Source organism: Suricata suricatta, chromosome 5 (genome assembly GCF_006229205.1).
Source record: "Suricata suricatta isolate VVHF042 chromosome 5, meerkat_22Aug2017_6uvM2_HiC, whole genome shotgun sequence".
Taxonomy (NCBI): domain Eukaryota; kingdom Metazoa; phylum Chordata; class Mammalia; order Carnivora; family Herpestidae; genus Suricata; species Suricata suricatta.
Genome location: NC_043704.1, coordinates 68,444,801 through 68,472,741, shown reverse-complemented (window position 1 = coordinate 68,472,741; position 27,941 = coordinate 68,444,801). Strand labels below are relative to the sequence as shown.

At 50.4% G+C, this 27,941-nt stretch overlaps 1 protein-coding gene across 1 annotated transcript in view; it reads left to right on the top strand.

The window, feature by feature from the left end:
• Window positions 1-27,941, top strand: part of ADCY5 (adenylate cyclase 5) — a 144,727-nt gene that overhangs the window by 74,736 nt on the left and 42,050 nt on the right. Inside the window, exons 2-4 of the mRNA XM_029939453.1 lie at window positions 10,779-10,928; window positions 14,088-14,209; window positions 27,301-27,412. Of these exons, the coding sequence (XP_029795313.1) occupies window positions 10,779-10,928; window positions 14,088-14,209; window positions 27,301-27,412 (384 nt within the window). The remainder of the gene's footprint in view (window positions 1-10,778; window positions 10,929-14,087; window positions 14,210-27,300; window positions 27,413-27,941) is intronic.

Genomic DNA, 27,941 nt, shown 5'->3' with positions numbered 1-27,941 from the left:
GCCATATCAATGGCAGTCTTCTCACCGTGCCCTCACGTGGTGGAAGGGATGTCAGAGCTCCCTGAGATCTCTTTGATGAATCGCATTCATGAATCCCACCCTCAAGACCTGATCACCTCCTAAAGCCCCACCTCCTAAAGCCATCGCATTGGAGGTGGAGATTTTAACATTTGGGGGCAAGGGGACACAAACATTCAGTCTAGAACATCGAGCAGTTCCACTCCTAGACATATACCCAAGAGATCTGGAAACATAGTCTGTGCAAGAGCTTGCACGTGAGCGTTCCTAGCGACACAACCCAAATGTAACCGTTGGATAAGTCAAATGTAGCATATCTGTACTATGGAATGTTATTCGGCCATGAAAGACTGAAGAACTGATACATGCAACAACAGAGACAGATCTTGAAAGTATTATGCTAAGTGAAAATAGCTAGACAAGAAGGCTGCCTATTATGTGATTCCATTTATATGAAATGTCCAGCACAGGCAAATCCATCGAGACAGAAAGTAAATTAGTAGTTGACAGGAGCTTGGCGGTGGGGGTGCAGATAGGAAATAAGTAGTGATTAATGGGTGTGGGATTTCTTTCTGAGATGTTGAAATGCTCTGGAATTAGATAGTGGTGAAGGTTGCACAACCTTGAATGTACACTAAAAACTACTGAATTATATACTTTAAAAGGGAGAATTTTATGGTATAAGTATTATATCTCAATGAAAAAGTAATTAAGGGAAGCTGTGCTGGAAAAAGGCGTGGCCGCCCCAAGGCACAGGGTGGGCCTTTCTCACCCGCAGAGGAGGTTCCTGGGAAAGAGCTTTGGAGGCGGTGGCCGGGAGCAGATCCCTAATCAGCATTTTATGTGACCAGGATCTGTGAGGAAGGCCTGGGGCACCTAGGATGGGAGTGAAAGTCGAGTGTCTCTTTATTAAATAGAATAAGGCAAAAATGGAGCTAAATTAGGTTGGGATAAATAACAGCTTCATACAGGATGAGCTGTAGAACAGGATGAGCTCTGCGCTTGGAATGAGAATCTGTGGTTTAGCTCGGCTGCTGTCATGCTGTGTGGTGCAGACAGGGCTCCCGCCTCGAGCCTTGCAAGGTGGCCTCATTAGCAAAAGAGGGGTGATACCACCTGGCTGGCCTGTCTTGGAAGGATGTGATGAAGGTGCAGTGAAACAGTACATGGGCACAGTGTTTTAATGTTGTAAATTGCTGTACCCAGTCATTCCTAAATATTGGTCTTTCTTCGCATTTTAGTCTATTTTGTCTTTCTTGAAAATGTATTAAACAGATGCTAATTATTGATTTGTTAATATTTCACGCCCTGCTTTTAGTAACAGTGAAATTGTATTAAATAAACATTATACTTAAAAATTTTTTTAGTGTTTATTTATTTTTGAGAGAGAGAGCATGAGAGGAGAGGGGCAGAGAGAGAGGGAGACACAGAATCCAAAGCAGGCTCTAGGCTCTGAGCTGTCAGCATGGAGCCTGATGCTGAACTCTAACTCACAAGCTGTAAGATCATGACCTGAGCTGAAGTCAGATGCTTAGCTAACTCAGCCACCCAGGCGCCCCAGCAGTACAGTTTTAAAGGTGTATTATAGAGACAGTGAGTAGCCTGTATGGTTGAAGTAGGAGATGAGAAGGGGAATGTGGCTTGTGATGAGGCTTATAGAGTCTTGATGCCAGTACAGAGATTGAGGCTTTGTCTTATTGGTAATAGGGAGTCATGGCAGGCTTTTGAGCAGGAGGTGCCATGATGTAAAAGGATAGTGGATCTCTGATATAGAGCATTTCAGAGCAGGAGAGAATGACAAGCTCTGAGCCACTATCTTCTTCTGGATGGAGAAGTGGGGGATGCCTTCTGGGAAGGACCCTATGGGAATGAAGCCAGCAGAGTCTGGTCCTTTTAGCTCAGAGCCGCTGAGATAGACCAGCTACTTCCACAAAAGAAGACCTCATCACAAAAGTCCCTAAGCAGAGATACTGTGCCTTTTATCACCAAAAAAGCATACAGCAGTCTTTGTAAGGAACAAATTTATAAGAAGTGTCACTATGATTTTTTAAAAAGTTAAAAATATGTAATATTTTTAAAAAGCCATTTAACACCTCATTGAGCGTGCTGCAGTATACACGGAACTGTGCTGATAGGACTTCCAAGAGTATATAATTTAAGATAATCCTTCCTTGATTTATTGTATTTTATATCATAATAGGATTCTGTTGAGGTCCCCTGAGCTTCCCACCACCCCCGTGTAGAACAAATGAAATCTGGGGCAGGCACAAGGGGCCCTTGTCAGTCTTGTCAGCTCCTTTGATTAGAGGCTCATTTGGTTGCTAGTTTTGTGTGTTTGCAGATAGATAAAAGGGCTAGAATAGGAGGGGCTATGCCTCTCTTTGGGGTTGGGGTCTCACAAGAGGACCTTCCTTCCCTTCCTAATACCCAGAGCAGTGGAGAGCCAGTCCTTGGGGCCTGGAGTGGGTCTGGCAGGAGCCACAGAGGGTGGAGGACAATCTGGACGAAGTAGAGTAGGAGTAGGGACCCTGCCAAGGGGGAGAGGGGCATGAGAGCTGGGGGAGGGAGGTTTGGAAAGCCTCCCTCCTCGGGTTGCCAGGTAAATATGGTTACCAGTTACATTTGAATTTCAGATAAACAACAAGTAATTTTTTTAGTATAAGTATGTTCCAGATATTGCATGGGACATACTTATATTGAAAAAAAAATTGTCATTTATCTGAAATTTCAAATGTAACTGAACATCTTGTCCCCTCATCACCAAATCTGGTTCCTTGGGGGGGGGTATTCTGATTCCTCAGCTCTGCCCCTGCCGCGGACACCACATGCCCCTGAGGACCACGGTGCGAGAGGCAAGCTGACTCGTCCGGAGCCGAGGCCATGCAAAGTAGCAAATTGCAAGGGGGTTGTCTCCAACTCATGTTTTTCATTTCTGTTCATTCCTCATTCTTCTTTGCCTTGTGCCTTCCCCAAGATTGGCGAGTAGCAAGCCTGTGGCAGAGGACCCAGGGAACCTCCTGAAGTCAGAGGCAGTAATATTTGCAGTGCTGGAGTCCTGCGGTGGGGGTTTCTTTCCGCCTCCGCGAGGAGGCGCTGTGCAAACTCCCTTGTACTGTAACTCCACCCTGGGCCAAATTTTGCAAACCTGCGGCCTGCAGCCAGCAAAGAGATTGGATTTCACAAAGTGCTGGGGTTTTAGAAATACCGCCACCACCGCCGCCAGCAGCGCTGTGAATATTCATAGGCATCTCCCCTGGGTTTCCACGCAGAGACTAGAATTCCAAACATTCCCCTCCAGCAGGGTTTCTCCGGGTGTGGTCCTGAGACCACCTGCACCCAAACCATCTGCTGCGCTGGTTTTAAAAGCAGATGCGCAGGCGAGTCCCAGGGCTGAGGCTTGCGGTGTTGCCAGGCCCCTTGTTACTGTACCTGCTGTAGGTATACACGCACACCCTCGTGCACATGTTCCGTGTGGTTAGCTGTGTCCCTCGAGGGAAACCAACAAAGCCTTAATTAGGCCTTGTTTCCTGGCTGTTGTGAATGATACCTGTTACTATTTACTAATTAAATATGTTACATAAGGACAAGGTTTATACTTTTACTGTGTCTGTAAGGGGCTCAATAATCGAAAATTGTTTTTAGTGGAGAAGAGAGCCAGTCAGCATTTGGACCCTTGTGCTCAAGGTGTGAGATCAGGTTTAAGCTACACACTCCTTCCTAGAAGAAGGCTTTAAGCAGAATTCCGTTAGATTGTACTGATGACTACTCTCCGTTCATAATACTGGTGTCTGTACAGGAGCATTAGCGTCTATGAGATCTGGGAAGCAGATTCCTGCTTTTTTGGTGTGTGTGTGTGTGTGTAACAAACGTTGATCTCTTACTTCTTCACTCTCAAATGAAATTGCCAAAACCATCCTTCCCAATGACCTTGCTCAAGACCCCTGTCTCACACCCCAGCACGCTGTAACTGCTCACCCCATTTTGTGTTTAGTGAATGAGAGGGAGAAACACTGAGACACACTAAGCTGAGCAAAGCCATTTGGACTCCTATTTGGTTACTGGGCATCATTTTACCTGGATTTGCACTGTCTGTTGCTACTGGCCTTCTGGCTGCAAGAGGAGTCAGATTACAGCGGGAGAGACCAGGAGGATTAGTACCGAGATGCTCTAGTGGCCAGTTAATTACCTTGGGGGTCATGTCCGAAATAGACCCTGGCCCCTCTTTCTGGCCTCAGAGAGAGGGAAGGCTGCTCTTTCTCTGTTTGGCTAGCTTTCCTGTTCTCCTGTTTAGCCCCTCCTGCATCTTACTCCTATTATTTTTTGTTTTTAAGTATAATTTACAAACAGTAGAAGTCACCCCTTCTCGTATACAGTAGTGTGGGTTTGACAAAGGCATAAAGACGTATAACCACGAACACAGCCATGATCTGGAACAGTTCCATCCCCCAGAAGGATTTCCTCCTGCTGCCCCTTTTAGTCAGCCTCTCTCTCTGGCCCTGGCAACCACTGGTGTATTTTCAGTTCCTACAGTCTTGCCTTTTCCAGAGTGCCAGGTAAATGGAATCGTATGGCCTGTTGAGCGTGGCTTCTTCACTCAGCAGAATGTATTTGAGAGTCGTCTACGTCGTTGTGTGTTATCACTAAATTGCTCCATTTTATAGATGAATAATACTCCATAAATGTTCCTGCACAGGTCTTTTTGTGAACAAAATGTTTCATTTCATTTGGGCAAATACCTAGGCGTGAGATTGTTGGTCACATGGCAAGTATGTGTTTAACTTGATGAGAAATGCCAAACTCTTTTTTATTTTACGTAGAGAGTACTAGTGGGGGAGAGTGGCAGAGGGAGAGGGAGAGAGAGGGAATCTTAAGCAGGATCCATGCTCTGCACAGAGCCTGATGCAGGGCTCGATTCCATGACCTTGAGCGGAAATCGAGAGTTGGATGCTCCACTGGCTGAGTCACCCCTGTGCCCCCCACTTGTTGTTTCTAGTAGCGGGTGCAAGGAGGACACTGTGCTGGCAGTTCTTTTTTCTTTTCCTTTTCCTTTTTAAATTTTATTTTAGCCATTCTAATAGTGTTTAGTAGTATCTCATTTTTAAAAATTTGCATTTCCCCGATGGCTAATAATTTTGAGCATCTTTCCATGTGCTCATTTGTCATCTTTATATCTTCTTTGGTGAATTGTCTATTCAGATCTTTTGCTCTTTTAAATAGTAGGTTGTATTCTGATGGTTGACTTTTGAGAGTTCTTTATGAATTCTGGGTACAAATCTTTTTATCAGACATGTGATTTACAAATAATTCCTCCTGGTCTGTGCCTTGTTTTTTCATTATCTTAACAATGTGTTTTGAAACCCAGTGTTTTTTGGATGACATCTAATTTTTCAATTTATCATTTCGTTTATTTTATGGATCATAATTTTGCTGCTCTGAGAAATCTTTGCCTAACCTGAAGTCCTGTATTTTTTTGTAGAAGTTTAACAGTTTCCGGTTTGCATTTGGGCCTATGAACCATTTTGGGTAAATTATGATGTATTTTGTGAGATCTGAGCCAGGCATATGGATAGCCAGTTGTTCTGGCACCATTTGCTTAAAAGATTGTCCTTTCTTTATTTAGTTGCCTTTATATATTTGTAAAAAATTATGATATATGATTTACAGATATTTTCTTCCATTTGGTGGGTTGTCTTTTCAGTTTCTTGATGGTGCCTTTTAAAGAGCAAAAGGCTTTAATTTTGATGAAGTGTAATTGATCTTTAAAAAAATTCGTTTTAACATTTATTCATTTTTGAGAGACAGAGACAGAGCATGAGCAGGGGAGGGGCAGAGAGAGAGACACACACACAAAATCCAAAGCAGGCTTCAGGCTCTGAGGTGTCAGGACAGAGCCCTATATGGGGCTCGAACTTGGAGTGGGGAGATCATAACCTGAGCTGAAATCAGGCACTCAACTGATGGAGCCACCCGGGCACCCTGCTATTTTTTTTTTTTTTTTTAATTTTTGTCATCTGTGCTTTTGGTGGCGTGACTAAGAAATCATTGTCTAATCCCAGGTCACGAGGATTTACTTTCATGTTTTCTTCTGAGTTTTATAGCTATAGCTCTCACACTGAGGTCTCTGATCCTCTTTGAGTTTATTTTGTGTATGCTGTGAGGTAGGGAATCCAACTTCAGTATTTCACATGTGGATATCAAGTTATCCTAGCATCATTTGCTGAAAAGAATAGTCTTTCCCCACTGAATCGTCTTGGTGCCCTTGTCAAATATCAACTATCCATAAATGTAAGGGTTTATGTATAGACTCCCAATTTTATTCCACTGATCTGTATTTCTGTCCTTATGCCAGTATTGCACTACCTTAATTACTGTAGCTTTATAGTAAGTCTTGCAATTGAGTAGTGGGAGTCTTCCAACTGGTGCATCTTTCTCAAAATTATTTTGGATATTCTAGCTGCTTTGATTTTCCATATAAATTATCAACTCAGCTTGTTAATTTGTTAATATCTAAAAAAAATCTTGGGTCTTGATTATGATGGTGTTTCATCTATACATAATTTTGGGTGGAAGTCACATCTGAACAATACTGAGTTTTCCAAAATGTGAACGTGGTCTTCTCGCCATTTGTTCAGGTCTTTTTGATCTCTTTCATCCATGTTTTATAGTTTTCACTGAAAAGGTTTGCATGTTTTTGTCAGGTTAGCCCATAAGTATTTCATAGCTTTGGTGATATTTAAACAGTACATTGAAAGATTTCATGTTTGATTGTTCATTGCTTGCATATAGAAATGCAGTTGCTTTTTATATATTGATCTGGTATCCTGTGATCTTGTATCTTTATATTTCCAAATTTGCTTCTTCTGGTAGCTGTTTTGTAGAATTTGGCAGGGGGATTCTACATTCACAATTATGTCATCTGTAAATATAGACTGTTTTATTTCTTCCTTTCCAATTTGTATGCCTTTTTCCTGTCTTTTTCCTGTCTTATTCCATGGTCTAGAACCTCCAGCACAATGCTGAGTAAGAGTGAGGAAAGGATATTTCCTTGCATTGTTCCTGGTCTTAGCAGGAAACATTCAGGCTTTCACTATTAAGTATGATGTTAGCTATACATTTTTATATATGCCATTGATCAGATTGAGGACTATCTCTTCCATTCCTAATATTTTTTTTAATGTTTATTTATTTTTGAGAGAGAGGGAGATGACTGTGAGCAGAGGAGGGGCAGAGAGAAAGGGAGAACAGAATCCAAAGCAGGCTTCAGGCTCCAAGCTGTCAGCACAGAGCCCAACATGGGCCTCAAACTCCAGATCCACGAGATCATGACCTGAGCTGAAGTTGGACACTCAACCGGTTGAGCCATCCAGGCATCCAAGTTTTTTTTTTAATGTTTATTTATTTTTGAGAGAGAGACAGAGACAGATCATGAGTGGGGAAGGGGCAGAGAGAGGGAGGGAGACACAGAATCTGAAGCAGGTTCCAGGCTCTGAGTTGTCAGCACAGAGCCTGATGTGGGGTTTGAACCCATTAACTGTGTGATCATGACCTGAGCCCAAGTTGGACATTTAACCGACTGAGCCAGGTGCCCTGAGTTTTTCTTTTTAAATCATGCATTGATGTTGAATTCTTTCCATATACTTTTTTTGGTAACTACTGAAATAACCATATGTTTTTTCTATTTGGTCTGTTAATGTGATGAATTACATTGATTTTTAAAAAATATTTATTTTTGAGAGAAGCACAAGTGGGGACAGGACAGGGAAGGGGAAGGAGGATCTGAAGCAGGCTCTGAGCTGACATCAGCAAGCCCAATGTGGGGTCTGAGCTCATGAACTGGGAGATCATGACCTGAGCCAAAGTCAGTCACTCAATCGACTGAGCCACCTACATTAATGTTTCAAAGTTGAACCAGCCTTCCAAGCCTGGGATAAACCGTACATGGCCATGTCGCATTATTGATATAATTTCCTGTCTGCGGGCAGCTCCTCATCTTCTTCCCAGTTTTTCCTTTCTCCTGTTTTTAGTCATCTGGAACCTTCCTTTCCTTTCAAAAAGATATCTCCTAACTAGAACATTCTCCAGCATTCCCTGAAGATTGTGCCTCAGCCTTTACCTCATCATTTCATTCTCTTTCCTTATCTGTCAGTGGTCCCTAGTGACTTCCTGGAGGCATGTTTTCAGGGTTTTCCTTCAGAGTCACTCGTCTTGGTTACTACCGTAGGCCACAGTCTATTTCTTCCTGAACCTTACCGCCCTCGTCTTAGGGCTGGCTCCTCCTTCTGAGTCTGCCCTGTCTTGTCTGGCCCCAGCCTCATATAAATCTTTGGGCTTCTGTGCCAGCCTTCTGACCTGTCTCCCACTCCCTGCATCACTTTTACCCTTGATGAGTTGTCTTTTTTTTTTTTTTTTTAGTTTGTTTTAAGAGAGCTAGCACGAGCGCAGGAGGAGCAGAGAGAGAGGAAGAGAGAGAATCCCGAGCAGGCTCTGCACTTGAACCCATGAACTGAGATCATGGCATTAGCCCAAGCCAATAGTCAGACCCTCAACAGACCCAGCCAGCCAGTCACCCCCAAAGCTGCTGTTTCCTTCAGTGTCCTTCATGCTCCTGTTGTATAAGGATTGTGCTAGGCCTCCTCAGCCTGACATTCAGATGCCCCTTCAGTCTGGCTCTGGTCTGCCTTTCCAGCTCTGTCTTCTCTCTGTGGACTCAGGATCAGAAAGACTGGATTATTTATTCGAGGACCCCAAGTACCTGACAAACATGAGTTTCGTGAATACTCTTTCCAGTGATGCCCTTTCCCATGCCTGCCAGACTCCCCAACTCTGCCCCTAAGCCCAGGCCCAGTATGCCCTGGCCTGCCCAGAGGTCCTCCTCTGCTCCCCCCACCCCCCGCCCCACTCCATGCTCCCCTGGTCTCCCTCTTGTTTACTGTGAGATGGTTTCTGCTTCCTCTCACTGGTTCTTTGTCAGTCTTGACCGCTTATCTCTTACTTATCTCTTCACCTGGATTGTAAGCTTCTAGAGAGTGAGGGGGTGGGGGTTCTTTCCTTGTGACAAGTAGGTTGTGTTTTTCTCTGCCCTGTTTTTACATGAAATGAGAATGGTAGGATTCTGAGGTGGATGGGTTTGGGATGGGGTTTGGGGGAGTTGTCAGTCATCATAAGAGTTGGTGGAGCTGGTAATCTGAGTTTGCCCTTTCCCTGAAGGCACATCCAGGAAGCATCTGGAAGGTATCCAGGAGGTGGTTGAGGGGAGCTTATAATGTCCTTCAGCCAGGAAACCAGCATTTATTGTGCAGCCAAGAAGAGAGCAGGACTTTGACAGGAAAGAGAGAGTCTCTTTCCGTTCATGGATTTGGGACGGTCCGGTATAGGATGTGTCCAGGGAAACAGGGCACCGAGTCCAGCACGGAGCCCACACGGCCTCCAGGCTTAAGCTGGCTGAGGACGCTGGGTAGATGCCAGGATACCTCCGAGCTGGGGTGGGGAAAGCCTTCAGGGGGAATGCAGACCTGAGTCAAAGACAGGGCTTCTAGGATCCATTGACAGGAGGACCCTGGAAGAAGAGTGTGGGGCACTGTCTGCCCGGTCACTGCAAGGCAGCTGAAGTCCCAGAGGGCTTCAGGAACTACAGTGGAAGGTTCGAGGGCCAATCTGGGTTCCCTTCCATAGTTGAGACTAAGAATTAAATTTTTCGAGGGAGAGATGGAGTCCTAGAAGCCTGAGCATCTTTGCACAGCTTCTGTCCGTGTGGCCTGGGGCCGGGACAGGACCAGGATCAGTTTACCCAGATATCCCAGGAGCTGGGTACCTGCCAAGAAAAAGTTTGTCTCCACAGCACCTCTGCCAGAATCTGAAATGTGCTGTGTAAACTTGCTTTTGTGGGGTGTGTAGTGTTGTGTTCTGCTTTCCCTTTGCTTTTCAGTAAATACTCCTTTCCAGAGAATTCCAACCTTGTCTCTGCGACCAGAGGGGCAGTAGTATTTTTCCACACAGACGTCTCAGCATGGAGAAGGGCACTAGTGAGGAGCAGAGGGTGATGGTGGATGCTCTCCAGCTGGTCTGGTGGAGTTGTCAGAGGGCTTTGGTGCCGATGCCGAGAAGGAATGGAAGCCTAGGAAGAGGAGAGGAGACCCGCTGTTGACACTGATCCCTGGTGGCCCGGCCCTTAGCCTGCTCTCACTTCCCAGGGGAGTTAGTACAGTGCTCAGTATCTCATGGGTAGGCAGCAAGTGCTTGCTTCATTGCACTTGATCCCTGGGGAATAATAAGCTAATATAAAAATAATAATAAGGTTTCTCTGCCAAAGGCTGGTCCTTTGTCCTGCGCTGGACTTGATCGCGTTTTCAAAAACTGAAATCTCGCAGTGCTTACAGAACCTTCCTCGCAATGCCCCTGCCACCCCCCACATACACAACTCCATCACAACATCACCCATATCCCCAGCCTTTTCAGCTCTGAGCTGGACACATTCAGTATGATTATTCAGAGACTCAGTTCCTTAGGGCCATAACCTGTCACATGCCACCAAAGCTTTGACCTTTGAGGAAGTCAGAGAGCCTAACCTATTATATTTGGCTACTCCCTGTGGCCAGCCATGGGTGAGTGTTCTTGGCATTGGTTTGCTCACAGCTGGGTGTGTGTTTGTGAATGTGGTGGCCGGGGCTCCATGCTTGGGGGCTGGAGGGTCAGGGTTGGGGCTCCAGTGACAGGTTGCAGCTCCAGGCCTGAGCTTGGTGTCTTCCTCTCTCCCTCTGCAGCTTGTCTCCAATGTCCTCATTTTCTCCTGCACCAACATCGTGGGTGTCTGCACCCACTACCCGGCGGAGGTCTCCCAGAGACAGGCCTTCCAGGAAACCCGGGAGTGCATCCAGGCACGGCTCCACTCACAGCGGGAGAACCAGCAACAGGTGAGTGAGGCCCTCTCGTCTTTGCGTGACTACAGGGAGCAGAGGCCCACGACCTGCCTTAGCGCAGCTGAGTTCCTTGTAGCTGCCCAGCCCTGCCTTCCAGGGGGCGGGGATGTTTTCCCTGAAGGGTGCTTAGCATTTCTGGCTCTGTGGGCATGCTCTCGGGAGACTGGGGGAAGAGGTCTCCCCCAGCTCTTGCCCACTGCCTCCTCAGTGTTCCCTGTGGACTGCAAAGAAGCCAGGCGGCCCAGGCCCTGGGCACAGAAAAGTGTCCTCCACCTCTCCCCAGTGCTGATGAGTTGGAGTGGTGAGAGAGCATCAGCATCCCCACGAGAGGGGGGGTGCTGTCAGCCCCGGGGACGCCCTCGCGGGGCGCTTCCTCTCTGCTGAGTTCTGGGGTTTGGTTGGCTCAGAGAAAGGATGATGGTTCTGTCTCACCCTAAACTTCATTGTTAGAGAACTTCTAGGTGGGAAGAAAGCCACCCACGTGGGCCACAGACTTGCAGGGCTCCTCCCAGTGAGCACTGGGGCAGAGAGTCCTGCACTTGCGTGCTCTCTTGGGTAAGGGCAGGGCAAGGACTGAGGGCCAGTGTTCCCCTCCCGGCTGCCTGGCATCCTGTTTGGGGTTCCGGTCCATTGTGTCATCTCCTACTTGTGAACCAGATGAAATCCGGGAACTCTGGGACACAGTGGAGCTGAATAGCTTGCAGACAGGAGCCCCAGAGATGGGGCTGTGTGGGTAGGTCAGCAGGGTGATGGCGCCCCCACTGAACTTGTACCAGTTGTAGCTCTCAGAGATGAGGTTACTCCAAAGCGGATTCTCCTCTCTTACATTCGTGTCTTCCCGACAAACTGAAAGCCCTGCTACCTTTGAGTGGGGGGGGTGGGGTGGGGTGAGGGAGACAAAGGCCTAGACAACAGGCATCCCATGCACCCTCCTCGCTGCCACAGAGCACATGCTGGGGTTGTCCCAAGTGCCCTGTGACCCCAATGTGAGAGGGTCTCTGACTCCATCTGGATGCATCTTGAGAAATTAATGGCACTGACTGGCCATATGCGGATGGCTGAGCATGGGGGTGATACTCTGCAGTGTCTCTCCGGCACCATTCTTCCCAACCCCCGCCCATCGCCGCCTGTCCCCACTTCCCGTCCAGCCCTGCTGCTGTGGCTGTTGTGTCCTGCCAGGTCCCCAGCTCATGCTGTCCAGTCGGAGGCCTGGCTTGCCCCAGGCATTCTCTTGGCCCTGTCTGAACTCCTGCTCTAGCTCCTGAAAGAGGCCCATGCTCGGCAGTGTCCCGAGTCCTCCCCACGTCTTCCTGACAAGCTTGCTGCGCTTCTGCAACCTGCTGGAGGCCCCTACGTGCCTCGACGGCCCCCTCTCTCATCCCAGTTCCAGGCCCTGGCATCTCTTGCTGGAGATCCTTCCCCTTTTGTGTTAGGGAGTGTCCCTTCTCACTCCTGGACTTTGTCCCTTCTCCCATAAAATGAGCATTCTACAGCTCATCACAGTTGACTTGCACTAGCCCTGGAAGGGCTGGACATTCCAGCAAATTCACATGGACCTGGGGGAGAAAATCTATTTGCTTAATGTGTTCTGAGCCAAGATACCAGGGAAGGGAGGCGTGCTTACTGGGGCCAGGCACTCCTCACCCAGCCAGAGCTCTGTGGCTCTCGGGCCTCCTCCTGCCCTTGGGTCCTTGGGGGACACTCCTTGGTGCTGCCAGGTAATGGGACTCAGAACAGTCCCCCCGCCACCTCCCCGACCTTCCTGACCCTCAGCCCCAGCAGTGCTTATAGATGTAGGAAGATCTTTCATGGATATAAACAGTATGTAGTACATTTCTCCCAGCTGTCTTGTATTTCCACAGAATTGCCCTTTTTTGTTTTTATCACCAGTAACCATTTACTGAGAGTTCAGTAAATAGGAGGTAGTCTTCAGTGGCCATGTCACTGATGCTCAGGGAGACCAAGCTAACCCTCACTGGATTACCAGGTTTTCTAGGCTGCACGCCGGCCGTCAGCTGTGGAGTGAGCACAGCACAGCTGCATCCTCGGGGGTATCTCACTGCATGCACTGCAGGGAGACCCTGGTAATGGGCCACCGAAACATTCAGTGACCAGGGATTTTGCAGGGAAGCCCTGGGTGGTGAGGGGCTGCTACTGCCAGAGCCAGGAGCCCCCCACCCCTGGGAAGGGGAAAACCTGAGGAGGCCTCCTGGTTGTATGTGAGGCTGGTGAGGCTGGCTGAGGAGCTTGTGTGCAAAGGCAAGAAACACCACCAGCAGCCTGGGAAGCTCCCCATGGTTTGCTGTATCTGGAGCGGAGTGCAGATTTCAGTGCAGGGCGTGCCGGGAGCATGCAGTGAGATACCCCAAGGATGGAGCTGCGTCGTGCTCAGCCCCACAGCTGACAGCCTGGGGGGAGGACGCAGAGGGGAGGCCAAGTCCAGACCCTGTCAGGGCCCCACATGACCCTCCCCGGCCCCTCTCTCTGCTTCTCTCCCACCTCTTCTGTCAGTTTCTCAGAGTCCGTGTGATTTCCCCTCCCTTCTGAGTTACTCTCCCCTGTGTGGAAATGGAGTGCCCACAGCCTTCTCCTTCTGGCCCCCATGAACCATTCTCTGACCACCCCATTCTCCCCAGCCTGGGTCAGGTACCCCTGCTCTGTGCCCCACAGTACCCACACCTCCATGAGCCTGGGAGCTTTGTGAAGGAGGAACCTTGCCTGTCTCCCTCACGGTTACAACTCCTGGCGCCCAGCATGATAGGTGCTCAGTAAATATTCGATGACTAACTGAATGAATCTCATTTAATGCTTTCAACAACCCCATCCCTGTTCATAGATGAGGAACCTGAGGCTTAGAGAGGTTTGGCCATTTGCATAAAGTCACACAGAGACTCAGGTGACATCCAGGGTTCCAGGGGGCTCAGTACTATAGGTTCACCAAAAGGGCTCTTCCCTAAGTACATGCACAGAAAAACCAAGAGGTCTCCATGCAGATAGGGTTCATGTAGCCTGGGGATGTGACTCCAGCCCCACCCCCACACAGGTGTTAGCTCTGTGGATCCCCCGTGACCTGAGAGGTTTCCTAGGGCCTTGCAGGTGGGGGCCCAGGCAGGTGGAAGGAGCTGTGATGAAAGCACATGCTTCCCTCCCCAGGAGCGGCTCCTGCTGTCTGTCCTGCCCCGACATGTTGCCATGGAGATGAAAGCAGACATCAACGCCAAGCAAGAGGATATGATGTTCCATAAGATTTACATCCAGAAACATGACAACGTGAGGTAGGAATGAGCCTGGGAGGTGCGGGCGGGTGGGAGGACGGAACCCCCAGGGAGACAACATCCTCACTCCCTCCTCTTCAAGGGAGCACAGCCCAACAGGGTGGTCTGGGGTGCCCCAGCCGCACCACACCCTCGAGGTTGGTGAAGTGAGTTATTATCGGGGGATTGGAGGTGAAGCTGCAGGGAGAAGATATAGAAGGTAGGAGGAGAAAGGAGAGAGCAGTAACACCAGCTGTGAGGGAAATTCCTCGCCTAACAAGGGAGACAGAAAGCAGACTTAGGACCCACATGTCACTATCATCATCTCAACCTTCATCGCCATCTAGCAGCTTCCATGCCTTCTATGCCAGTGTGTGCCAGGCACTGAACCAGGCATAACCCATCTATTGCTAATTATCCTGACGATGCAGCGAGGTGGGGGACCCTTATCAGCATCCTTCATTAAAGACTTAGCTCAGGATGGCTAAGACCCTCACCCAGGGTCACTCGCCAGGAGAGGTAAATCTGGGGTACATCTAGGTTGGCCTGCCCCAAAGCCCGTGCCCCTTTTACTGCACGTTTGCCACTTCTCTGGACAGAAGCTGATGACAGCAGAAACGTGCAAACAGATGTAGACTAATAGAGTGCAAAATCTGCTTATGAGTTCCATGGGGACATGAAGCGATACAGTGGCCTTCCTCCAGCATGGCTTCTTAGAGAGTCCAGTAATCCTCCCTTATACCCAGCAAAGAGCTGCTGTGTTTGCCTTCAAGAGAGTACTTTCTCCGTGGGCAGGTTTTCCTGGGCCCCACAAATCTTCTCAGGCTGGTGTAGAGGGAAACTTTTGAGGCTTGGACTGAGTGTTCATAAAGGAATTAAATGGAACAGTATGAATTATGTATGCACACGAGCGTGCGTACACACACACACAAATATACATTCATTCAAGGTGAGGCCACAGGGGCAGGGAGGGCACTGTTTTCATGTAGAAATTGTCAGAAGTTCAGGCAGAATTACCCAGTTCCCAAATGTGCCCTGGAGCCCAAGACCATTGTTCCTGCCTGTGTGTCCTTTATCCATCTCCCAACAACAGACTCTAAGCCTTTGGGAGAAAGAGGTACCCGAACAACACTTTTGTCCTCATTTTGGGGGTACTGCAACCCCCTGAAGCCCACCTATGCTCCACGGTCAGGCAGGGAGAGCGTAGCCAGCGGCAGGAAGAAGGCTGCCCTTGGCCGAATCCCCGTGTCTGCCCAGGAGATGTCCCAGAGCTCAGAGAGAGAAGTGGGGCCCAACACTTGGTCGATCGTGCTGACATGCTGGTCTCCCACTTCTCATGCCCGTCTCTGACCCCACAAGGTGGAACAATTGGTAACAACAGTAGTTATACTTGTGTAGTGCCTTCTTTAACTCACACACTGTTCTGAATGCTTCCCTATATTCACGGAGTCCTTACAATAAATATAAGAGGTTGGTGCTATTATTATCTCCATTTCATAGGAAACTGAGGCACAGAGATTAATTTAAGATCACAGAGCTGGTTAATTAGAACAACTGCCTCCAGAAAGCTTTTTGGTATCAGAGTTCTTACCTAGCCTGACTAGGGACTTTTTATATGCCTAGGAGAAAGGAGTGTGTATGAGGATTTGTGGGAAGGGGTCAGGGAGACCCCAAGTCATGGGGAGACTCAAAAGAGAGAGAGGAAGGAGGTTTGCCTTCTAGCATATGTGCGCGCGCGCGTGCGTGTGTGTGTGTGTGTGTGTGTGAGAGAGAGAGAGAGAGAGAGAGAGAAGAGAGAGAGAGAAAGTGAAGGACGGAAACTGAGGACCCACCAGAAACCTTTTCCATGTGATAGAAACCCCTGAAATCTGGGGGACTCTATGACACTTAAAGAAATAGCCTTCCCTATTAGAACAAATCCCAGAAGCCTAAAGTTTGGGTGGAAAGGAGTAATCTGCCTAGTGCTCCAGCACAAAAGAAGCCCTGAGCTCCCCGTTTCTGGGATTTTCTCTCTTGGTCCTGTCTTCACCACCTTCCTGGCCCTGGCGTCCTTCCAAACACAGCCTGGACAAAAGGTGCTTTCCTTGACTGTTCTCAGTGCAGCAGCACTTTCGGCAGATTCCACTCAAATATAAGGTAGAACACAAAGGGAATGAGGAAAATTTACTGCTCAGAAACAGTTTGGCATTGAAGGCACAGATTCTCAGCCTAGCCTGGCTGACTTAGCCGGCGGCTCTGCCCAGCACCTTGCCCACTCGTCTCTCCCTCTCAGTTGCCTTGGGCCCCTATCCCTCCAGCATGGGGGTTTTGTGAGAGGGGCTGACTCATGCCTTTTCCACCACCACAGGAGTGGCCTACCCCTGGGCTGACGTCCCCCTCACCCTTCTACTCCCAAAGAGGCTTGACTTTGGGTGGGTAAAAGAATAGTACTCTAGGGGCACCTATGTGGCTCAGTCGGTTGAGTGACCAGTTTTGGTTCAGGTCATGATCTCACAGACTGTGAGTTCAAGCCCTGTATCAGGCTTGTGGCTGTCCGCGCAGAGCCTGCTTCAGATCCTCTGTCCTCCTCTCTCTGGCCCTCCCCCACTCATAGGTGTGCACACATACTGTCTCTCTTTCTTTCTCAAAAAAAAAAAAAAAAAAAAAAACCCATAAAAAAAATAGTACTCTGCTCACAAAGTGACCGAAGTGTCAGTGTCCATGTGGCAAGAATCCGACCTCCAGCCGCAACGGGGGTATTTCTGTTTTAGGACGTGCGGAGGATCAATGACAGCAATTGGGGAAGAGATAAAAGGAGAGAAAAATCACGCTGCTGCCCTTTTTATAGGGACAGACATAATTCTGACTCTGAAATTGCCAGGCTAGCTGTGGCTGGTTCCCATCTGAGGCCAGCCACCAGCAATCATATGCAAGTATCTCCTGGAGCCCCGTTCTGTGTTCCGTTAGCAGCCCTGGCTGCAGTGCTTGATGGAAACACATCGCACGCTTAGTCTCTCTTTTGGGTTGAACCTTTGAGTCGGGTTGGGGGTTGAGCAGTAGGTGGAGGGTGACATGATAGTGTAGAAGGACACTCTGGGGCTGGGCTCATGGTGCAGTGACTGGGCCTGGGGTTAGGCAGCCCTGCGTGTCACCAAGCTCTGCTGTTCCTTGGCCATTTGACGAGGGCAAGATATAGGCACTGATACTCTGAACGTCAGTCTCCTCGTCTACAGGATAAGGCAGGAGGAATACTTAAGGCTGTGAGAAGCAGATGAAACCGTGTGAGGAAAGCGCTTAGTGCCGTGTCTGGCACAGGACATGTGTTCAGTAATTGGGAACAGCTATTATTGTTGTTACTGCTATTATTATGATTATTATCACACTCCTATCAACAAAGAAAGGCCTGGGGATTCTCTAGCTGGAGAGTGGAAGGGTGATGAGTCACGTTTGTCAATTCTCTGTGGAGTTGTAATATTTAGAGAGGGTGATGACATGCTACTCTCTAGCCCCTCCGAGAGCAAGGCCACAAGAGAAATAAATCAACCCTGCGGTGTGACAGGCTGGACCTGGAGCTACCGAAGGGGAAGAGACTAATGCGCAGGGAGAATTTGGCCTGGGCAGGAAGGGGTGACCAACAGGCCCCCACTGCTCTCCGTGGCCTCACCGCTTCCCGGTCCTCAACAGAACAGCTGCTCCTGTGACTGCCAGGAGGCTGTCGGGTACTTCGGTGCTGGGTATGCACTGAGGTGGGCCAGAGGCCAAGGAGCCCTTGCAGACCCCCTCCCTGGAGCCCCCAGCCTCTCCTGTCTGACGTGGTGGTGATGGAGGAAGATGTATTAACCCCTCTGGCTGGACAGTTCAGTTGGGGCTGGGTCCACTGCTGGGGTGTCAGACCTGTGGCTTGAGAGCCCTCCTCACCATCCTCTCCCCCTAGGTGTCTGCCTCTCCTGCAGCTGGCAGAGGGGGGCTGTGCCGTCCAGGGACAAAGGCCTCCAGCACATGCCAGCAGAGGCAGCTCTGGGCTGGGAGCTCCCAGTGCTCTGCCTTGGAGGAGGGACAGGGAGGTTGGAGAGAAGGGGCCAGCCCTAGACACTCCAGCAAAGGAAGGCATGTCCCCGCGGGTCACAGTGAGTGTACAGATGCTGTTAGAGCCCAGGTGCCACTGGATTACCCTTGCCAAGAGGTCACCATTGTGAAGCAAGATGAGGGTCCGTGTTGAGCATCCTGGGTCATACCCCACTCTGCCACTTAATAGCTATGGGAACTTGGGTAAGTCACCTAACCTGAGCCTCAGTTTCCTCATCTGTAACAGGGGAATAGTGGTGTCCCCTCACTCATTATTCAGTGGATGTTTTCCTCTGCTTCCATAGGTGAGGACCCCTAGTCGCTCTCCCAGACACTTAACTGTGGGGCTGGGATTGCAGTGGGAATTAAGAGGGATCCTTCTCTGATTTTGGCAAGCTCACTTTCTGTCCAGGAAGACATGTACTACACGATGATTAATTAGTAAACTAGGAGTGCATCACCTGAGGAATGGGGGTAGGGCTTTGCATTCTGGAAGGGCATAGATATTATAAAACTTACTGCTCAATTATTCTGTTATAAAAGCCACAAAGGAACAGAGCCTGTAAGATGCGGACCTAGGACCCACTCCTTGCGGGGGTGGCCCTCACCAGGCTCACCACCCAGGTGGTAGCTGTAGACTATTTGTTTGTGGAGGTGAAGCAGGCAGCTAGGCACGAGTCAAGGTCAGGTACCCAATACCCGAAATGTGTCAGGGGTCAGGGAACACCTGAAGGATTCTCCACTTCCATAAGGGTCGCATTGAATGGGGACGGCCCCACGCCTAAATGACCTGTCCTTACGCTGGAGCCCTTAGATTTTAAAGGTTGCAGATGGTGGGAGGCCCAGAGAGCATTCCAGACTGTCGTCTGTGCCAGCTCCTCACCAGGACGCTGGTCCTCAGCTGAGGTGACACGTTCCTCACCTGGCCCCGTCTGTTTGGACCTTGGGAGGGGCTCCGGATGGAGTGTGGGGAGTCTTAGGTCATTGGCTTGAATCACAGCCTCATTCTCACAGGCCTGGCCAGAAGAACTGCTAGCCCAGGGGTGAAAATGAGGAAATGCCCACCCCTGCACAGTGGGGATGTGGCGGGGTCTGGGGGAGGCTGCCCTCTTCTCCCTTCCCCTCCTTTCCCTTCTCTCCTTAGCCTCTCCTGAACTTCCCCCTTTTAGGGTTATCCTCTCCTCTCCCGTCTCCTTCAAGGACTTGGCGGTGTTCCCCAGGTCGCTCTGGTGTCTGGCTCAGCTGCAGCATGGCTCTGAATTATAATGGCCTCGCAACAGCGTCCGTGATGCTCAGATACCTGTGGGTGGATTGTGCACCCTGTGGGCAGAGAGGGAAAATGTTTACCTCCAGCCATATTCCCAGCAGCCAACCACACGAGGGATGGTTCTGTAAACACCTAGCATTCCTGTCTCCAACCTGATATTAAGAAAAGTATTCTGAGCTCTATGCCGTACCAGTTATAGACAGAAGGGGCCTTTATGTTATTATCTCATTCATTCCACATTGTTGTGCTGCCACTCTTTGCCAGGCGTGACTAGGAGTAGATAAAAAAGGTACCACGCTTGCCCCTCAGGCCTCGCCAGTGGGGTCGGGCTGAGCCCAGTGCCGTGAGAACGCAGCGGGGCCCCGTGGGGGAGGCCACTGGGGTTGGGGCTCTTCTTTTTAATTAACTAACTAATTAATTATTTTACTTGTGGTAAAATATACATAGTATAAAATTTCCAGTTTCACCATTCACACTGTTGTGCAAACCACCGCCGCCATCCATCTCCAGAACTTGTTTGCATCTCACAAAACTGGAACTCTGTACCTGTTAACCAACAGCTCCCCACACCCTCCTCACCTGGCCCCTGACAGACACCATTCTACTTTCTGCCTGAGAATTTGGCTTCTCTAGGAGCCTTATTTAAGTGGGATCATACAGTATCTGTTCTTTTGTGACAGGCTTATGTCGCTCAGCATGATGTAGTCAAGGTTCAGGCATGTTGTAATGTGTCAGATTTCCCGTTCTTTTTTTTTTTAATGTTTATTTTGTTTTTGAGAGAGAAACCGAATGCAAGCAAGGGAGGGGCAGAGAGAGAGGGAGACACAGAATCTGAAGCAGGATCCAGGCTCTGAGTTGTTAGCACAGAACCTGATGTGGGGCCTTAATTCATGAACCACGACGTCATGACCTGAGCTGAGGTTGGACGCTTAACTGACTGAGCCACCCAGGCACCCCCAGCTTTCTGTCCTTTTTAAGGCTAAATGATCTCCCATTGCATGTATGTGCCACATTTCGTTTATCCATTCATTCACTGACGGGCACTTGGTTTGCTTCAACTTTTTGGCGGTTGTGAACAATGCTGCTATGGTGTGCAAATACGTTCTTAGTTCCTGCTTTTAGTTCTTTCAGGTGTATATCTAGAAGTGAAATTGCTATACCATATGGCATGCAATCCTATTTTTAATTTTTTTTTTGAGAGAGAGAGAGAGAGAGAGAGAGAGACACTATCTTAAGCAGGCTCCACACCCAGCTTAGAGTCTGACAAGGGGCTCGATTTCACAGCTGTGAGATCATGATCTGAGCCCAAATCAAGAGCTAGACGCTTAACCAACAAAGCCACCCAGATCCTCCCCATTTTTATTTTTTAAGGAAGCCCATACTGTTTCCCATAGCGGTTCACCCTCTGACCTTTCCACCAGCAGTGTATAAAGGCTCTAGTCTCTTCACTTTCTTGCGTGGAGTTGGATCTTCACAAGAGCTCTACGTTTGTCCTTGGACACAGAATGGGGATCACTGGGCAATGGAGCCAGTGGCCAGCAAGGACTTATTATTTTAGCTCCTTGGACTCAAAATTGGGGGCCTTAGGTAAGAAGGGAGAGAAGTTAGGGTGAAGAGGCACTAACCTCTCGAATGTGTCAGGCTATGTCTCTGAAATTCTGGTTCTTGTAAGAAATCAGTAAGAAAGATACCAGAGAAGATATCATGAAAACAGAAGGGTTAGAATCCAATCCTAGAATATAATTTGTTTTCAACTTCTTTTATTATATAAAGGATGTATGTTCTTTGTAGGCAAATTAGGAATCAACAATATCAGAAGACAATAAAAAACACCATATTCTCATCCTGAGAGGTCACTGACCACTGCTCGGTCTTGGTACATCCCCTCCCCTTCATGGGCTTCTCCTTCGACACCCATTTCCCCAGCTCTCGCAAGGCTTTGTGAGCATAGAGGCCATTGTCTGCATGGTGGGTGTAGGATTTGGTGGGCAGAAACAAGATCAAGGGATCAGCGGATGGAATGGGGTCTGCAGGGGGCCCTGAGGCTGGCAACATGGATTCCAGGGCATAGATTGACCACAGACCCTCTGGACCCGATCCTGACAGTAGGGCCACTCATGGGACCCTTCCAGTTTCTGAAGGAAGGTGTCCATTTCTGTGAGAGTGGAGAGGGCATGGCTGTCCCTGGATGGATTGCTCTCTCGGTAGAGTCTGTGCAGATATCCTGTGTTCAGCATTCTCTCATTGGCCTTCCCCCTTTGCCTCTCCCAGCCTGTCCCTGTTTTTGCTCCGCCTTTTGAAAGATGCCCAGTCACCTGGCATCCATTCTCAGCTAGATGTTGATACGACCACATCACACTGACCGTGCTGCTCACCTAGTGCTTGCTCCTTCTCCATCTGACAAGGGGCATGGACCTGAGAGCCTCTCCAGGTTGCATGGCTTGGAGCAAACGGGAGGCATGCTGCAGGGGGTAGACCCCTGGCCTGTGGCTGGGTCTTCACAGACTACGCTGCTGGGACCCCCAGGGCACTTCCTGCCCTGCTTCTCTGAGACCTTTAGCCCCCGCTAGATCCAGCATCCTGGGAGTTGGGCAGAGACCTGGCCATACTCCCTTCCTGCCCCTACCCTATGACTTGTCCTGAGCCTGACTCAATAGATGGTTTGCCTCTAGCATCTCTTGAGCCCCCTTTGCATGCAGGGGAGAGGACTGCAGATCAGAGCAGCAGGTCCTTGGCACAGCCTCCCACCCAGACCACTAGGAGAACTCAGTGTTCGGGCATCCCACAGGCTGCCGGGTGTGGCTTCTATTCAGGAGCAGGGTCAGACTCCAACATCTTCATCAGGTCACGGTGCCTGTTGGTGCAAGAGGGAGCGGCAGTGAGGAAATGTGCTGACCCCAAAATATGTGTGGAAGAGCTGAGCTGGGCTGCGACAGAACGCTGAAGGGCCTGTTGCGGTAATTGGGCTGAAGTGGCTGCCTGCTCTTGCCTCTGGGGTAGGAGGCAGCAAACCACGGGTGACGGATGGCAGGCAATTAGGGAGGAGCGCACCGCCAGGCAGGCCGACCCTGCTTCCGCACACGCACCACAAGGGCCTGATGGGGTTGCCGAGCTGAGCGCTCAAGTGGGAGCTGATCAATGAGCAAGGACGCAGTCTGGTCCTGCGTGGCTGTAAAATGGCCTTTAGGCTCGCCAAGGAGCACTTCAGGAAACCTCGGCCAGTAGAATAGTCTGTGGTTGGGCCGACCTCAAAAACAGGAGCTTCCAGAGTGACAGCCGCTGAGTAGAATCCTCCCCCGAGGCAGCAGAGGAGGGTGACTTTGCCTTTGATAGGAGGTGGGGGGAATGTGGAGGTGGCAGAATTTCCATAAATGTTCAGAGTTGGGACCTCAGAGACCCCATCCTAAACCTCTGCACAAAGGAGGAGCTGCTCTGAGCCGCTCCTCTCCAGCTGGTGGCTCATCACCCACTCGTCAGCCCGCAGCCTACTCCCTCTGACGCCTTAGCAGCTCTCGAAAGCCCCAGGAGGGGCCGTGAAGAGTAGGTCCCCGCAGGCTGGCGAGAGGCTCTGATTTTCTCAGCCCCCTGCAGGCCCCTCACACACTGACGTTGTCGGCGTTGTTTCCGTCGCCTCCTGGCATGGACCGGGAAGTTGCTCATGGCCTCTGCACCCATTCCACCACTTATCCCGTGGACGTAGTTGGGGTGTCTGCTGGTGCCAGGCCCTGCCTACGCTCCACAGGCTCCTGTCTCAGACAACCTGCTTGGGACCTCAAGAGGCCTGATGGGGTCGAAGGAAGAGCTACTGGAGTTACTGGTCTTGCCTCTTGCTTGCTTTGAAACTATGCATATTCTCTTCCATTCAGCAAATCTGTATTAGGCACTGTTATGGGTTGGATGGTATCCCCCTCCAGGATATGTTGAAGTCCTAACCCCTGGTTCCTGTGAATGTGGCCTTACTTGGATGGAAGGTCTTTGTAGATGAAATCAGGTTAGGGTGCTAGCATAGGGTGGGCCCCTAATACAATATAAGCAGTGTCTTAATAAGAGAAAACTGCCATATAAAGACAGATACACAGGGACAACACTGTGTGAGGACAGAGACTGGAGTGACAGAGCTCCCGAGTCCCAGAATGTCGAGGGCGGGCAGGTGCCGCCAGCAAGTAGGAAGAGGCGAGGAAGGGTCCTACCCAGAGTCTCAGAGGGAGGATGGCCCTGGTGACAGCTGGATTTCCAACCTCCAGCCTCCAGAACTGAGAGAGAACACGTTTCTGTTGTTTTGAGCCACGCGGAGACTAATAGAGGCAGCTGCTGCAGCTGGGGATTGTGCAGGGTGTGTGTGGGGGGGTGGGGGTCGGGCAGAGGGCAAGGGGGATGTGACCCATCCTCAGTCAGCCGGACATCCAGCTGTGAGTTTTATTGAACATTCACTCCGTGTGCCAGACATTGTGCTAGTAGCTGAGGTGTAGCAGTGAGTGGACGAGGCCAAAATCCCTCCCTCAAGGACTTTGCATTCTAGCAAGGACAGAGAGACACAGGAGCATAATAATAACAAAAACACCCGCAATAATATATTAAATAGTGAAATGTACAGTGGAGAAAAGTACAGCAGGGAAGGGAGACAGACATGGGAGGGGTTATAGATTCACACAGGGTGATGAAGGTCTCCTTGAGGTGACATTTAAACTAGTGCAGTGGCTCTCAACCGTGGCTGCGTATTAGAATCACCAGGGAAGCTTAAAATAAAACAAAATGGAAAAAGAATCCATCAATAGCAGAGCCCCACCTCAGGCTAATTAAGCTAGAATCTCTGGGACGGGGGCTCAGGGACCACTCCTTTGAAAGCTCCTGGTGTTTCTAACAGACACCGACTCTGAGGCCCACGGGTCCAGTGGGACGTGAGCAGCTGTGGAGGACAGCGCTCTAAGGCCCAGCGAGGTCCCCTGTGGAGAAGGAAAGTGATGGCAGGCCTGCCCATGGCCAGGCAGAGAGACGTGTCCCTCCTGAGTAGCTAGGTGAGCTCAGCAGGTGTGGGGGTCACAGCTACTGAGTGTGCCCCCTCTTGATGGATTCTTGTCCTCACCCTCTGAGCCCCTGGTCTGCACTCTAGGGGCAGCCCATTCTCTCCCTCCTCTCCTCTTTTTGGCCTGGTGGTGTGGGGTACCTGACCCTGGTAGTCATCCCGCTCGCTGGCTTTCGTTCTGGTTCGGGGACTTATTTCTCTTCCTTCTGTGGGGTTCTCATCAGCCCCCAAGGCCAGGCATCTGCTCTGTAGCTTTGGATTCAGCATGGCGCTGCTGCTGGGCCTGGTATCTGCTGGCTTTGCATTTGAAAAACTGACTTGAACTGACTGAATGTGTTTCCTAACTCTGGAGCAACAGATCTTGACCGCAACCTCAACTGGATTTGGTTTCCTGAGAGTTAAAGGATTTCCAGAACAGCTGTGTGACAGTGTTTTCACATAGACTGAGAGCTGGGGCCCCTGTTCTTGGATGGAGTGGGGCAGGTGCCCGAGAGACTGAGAAAGTAGCAGGTGGGTGGGGAGGGGGCTGCACCTACTTAGTTAGAGAGCCGAGATCAGCGTCTGGAGCAGTGTGGCCTCCCCTCACCTGCTCCTCTTACCCAGCCTGTGGATGCCCCACGCTGAGCCCATCTGCCCTGTCAGACCTCAGGCATCAAAGCCTGATGGAGACCCCAAATCTCTTGCATCTCCTGAGCCCCGTCTGCCTAGCTGTGTGCTCAGGAGCAGCTTGTCTGCCGTTCTGAGTCTTGTGGCCCGACGGGGCAGTGCATCTCCTCTCCACTCCTCCTCTTCCTCCTCAGCTTTCCTCTTTCCCCCCATTTGGCTTGTCTCTGCTTCTGCCTTCCCTTGTGTGAGCTGGCAAGCAGCTGCTGAGTGTGCGCATCTTGATGGAGTCCTGGACTTGCCCACCTGCCGTGCCCCTCTGCCCCTCTCTGCCCCACGTACCATGCCAGACCGCTGAATTATGCTTTTATTAATAAGCTTTAGGATGGCTGTGGGGCCAACAGCTTAATATCTGTTGGTTCACCTCCTGGCCAGGTTGCAGTGGGCAAGTGACTCATTCTCTCTGTGCCTCAGTTTTCTCACCTGTAAAAGGAGAATACTAACGTCATAGGGTGGTTGTGATGTTGAAGTTAGTTAATGCACTTGAAGTGCTCAGAAGAGTGTCCAGCTCTTTCAGAAGGTAGGTTTTATTATTATCCAGGTGTGCAAAGGCAACTAACTAGATGAGACAGCTGCCACTGACGAGATCGTTTTTACTCATCCCAAAGAGAAGGGAGCCCAGCACACAACGTGGGGGCCACGTGCGGAAGCGCTGTGGAGGGTCAGGAGGCAGGGTGAGGGGCACTGTGGACGAGAGCCTTTGCTGGGGCTTCTGCGGAAAGGAACGGGTGAGGCAGGGCAAGCAGGTTTGGGATGGGCTAGTTGAATTTCAGCAGGCTCTGGGGTGTAGGGACTGTGCTGGGTCTGGGACTTGTCCCTGGGGTGGTTAGGGCAGGGGCATAGTGGCCCTGGTTGGAGAGCAGGGCTCTGACCCCCAACGTGAGTTTTGACTGTCTCCAAGAAAGGCTAGCCCGGGAGGGACTGGCTCCCCAGAGTCAGTAAGGCCCCAGAGATCAAGCATCAGAATAGAAAGACAGGCCTAATTTACCAACACACATTTTCCAAATAAAATGACAAAATTTGTTTAGGTCTACGCTCCTAATTTGCAAAAGAAGGACTATCAGGTGCCTCAGAGCCTCGTGGTGTAGGGGGGAGAGCACAAGCCTGGGCCAAGGAGCCGGCCTGCTGCTGTCTGCTGCACCTTCCCTGAGGCTCAGCCTCCTCATCTGCGAGGAGGCGTTGCTGAGCCTTGGCTTCGGGGCTGCCTGGAGGACTTGGTGAGAAGACAATTTGGAAGCTCCCGCCCCGAGCCAGGCCACCGGGAGCATCTCAGGACCTGAGAGTTATTACATTTTTGTGTCCATTTGGGGGAAAGAAAACAATTCTAGGGACCCTCACACATTCCAGCCCTGGGGCCTCACCTCTGGCAGTGTGTGGTGAGAGAAAAGGAAGACGTTTTCCATCTCCAGAACACAAGCCAGAGAAACGAATAGAAGATCCACAATGCACAATGCAGGGACTTGGCTGGTACATTTGACTGCGTGCCTGGGGATGAGGCTGAAGTTGTTGGCAGGGATAAGTTGGAGGCTTCCAGAGAGGCTTGCTGGCTGTGTCTTCCTCTCTCTCACTCTCCTCCCTAGGCTGCTTTAGTCCCTTCTAGAGGATTTCCTTGGGATGGAGGGCTTGGGGTCCGAAACCTTACTGTGGGGCTGAGAGATGAGACCTTAGTATGGCTGCCCTTTGGGCCTGAAACACTTTCCACACAGATGAATCAAAGGTCCCAGGTACCCTGGGGGGGTTATTCAGGAGTCAAACAGGGCAGGCCCAAGAGGTGACAGAACTGGGGTGGGGGAGGCCCCTGACTTTGGTAACTCTGGCAGATGCACACTCCAGGCCTCATACACCTCTGCCTGCTTTCCTCCTGGGTAGGGGTGAGGGCACTGTTAGACACAGGAAGCAGGACTCCAGCACACCTCCCAGCCATCATGGAGAGGCCAGCATCCTCGACTCCCCAGTGCCAGGGCTCTTGATCTCCTCCCCAGCAACCATTTGGAGGCCCCCTGGCTGCCCCCAGACTCCTGCTGGCCAGCAGCCCTCCTAAGGCAGAGGGTGGCCCTGGCTGTGTCCCCCTGACCTTCACCTCTGATGGGGGTCTCTCCCCGCGTGTCTCCCCAGCATCCTGTTTGCTGACATCGAGGGCTTCACCAGCCTGGCATCCCAGTGCACAGCCCAGGAGCTGGTCATGACCCTCAACGAGCTCTTCGCCCGCTTCGACAAGCTGGCCGCGGTGAGTCTTTCTGCCTACTGTCCTTGGCACCCAGGCCTGAGCCAGAGCCAGAGGGGTGGCTCCATCTGGGCTGCCTGAGGGGCAGTGCACTGGCCAAGGACCCCCTGAACCCCAGGAACAGGCACTGTGCCAGCGTGTGCCCTGCTGAGAACTGGGGAGGCACAGAGGAGCCTCGTGGGCTGTGGCTGTGTGTCCTCACACCTTTTATACTGTCATTGGTCCCTGGGGAGCACACACCCGAGGAAGGGGGTGTGGCAAGGCCTGCAGGTAACACTGCCCAGGCCTGTGAGGGATTTCTGTTTGGTCAGGCAAATTAGGTGCCATAGAGCCATTTCCTTGATGAGGTTGGCCAGTGATAAGGGAATGAGTCTGAATCCCAACTGGCCCACAGGCAGCTGTGTGTCACCCCCCAGAGGCTTCCAGAAAGAGGATTCTGCACTGTTGGGACCAATTGGAAGTAGCACCCCAGGGCACAGCGTGGTAAATTGTACATTCATTCATTAGGTCCCTGTGACACTGCCATCCTTTC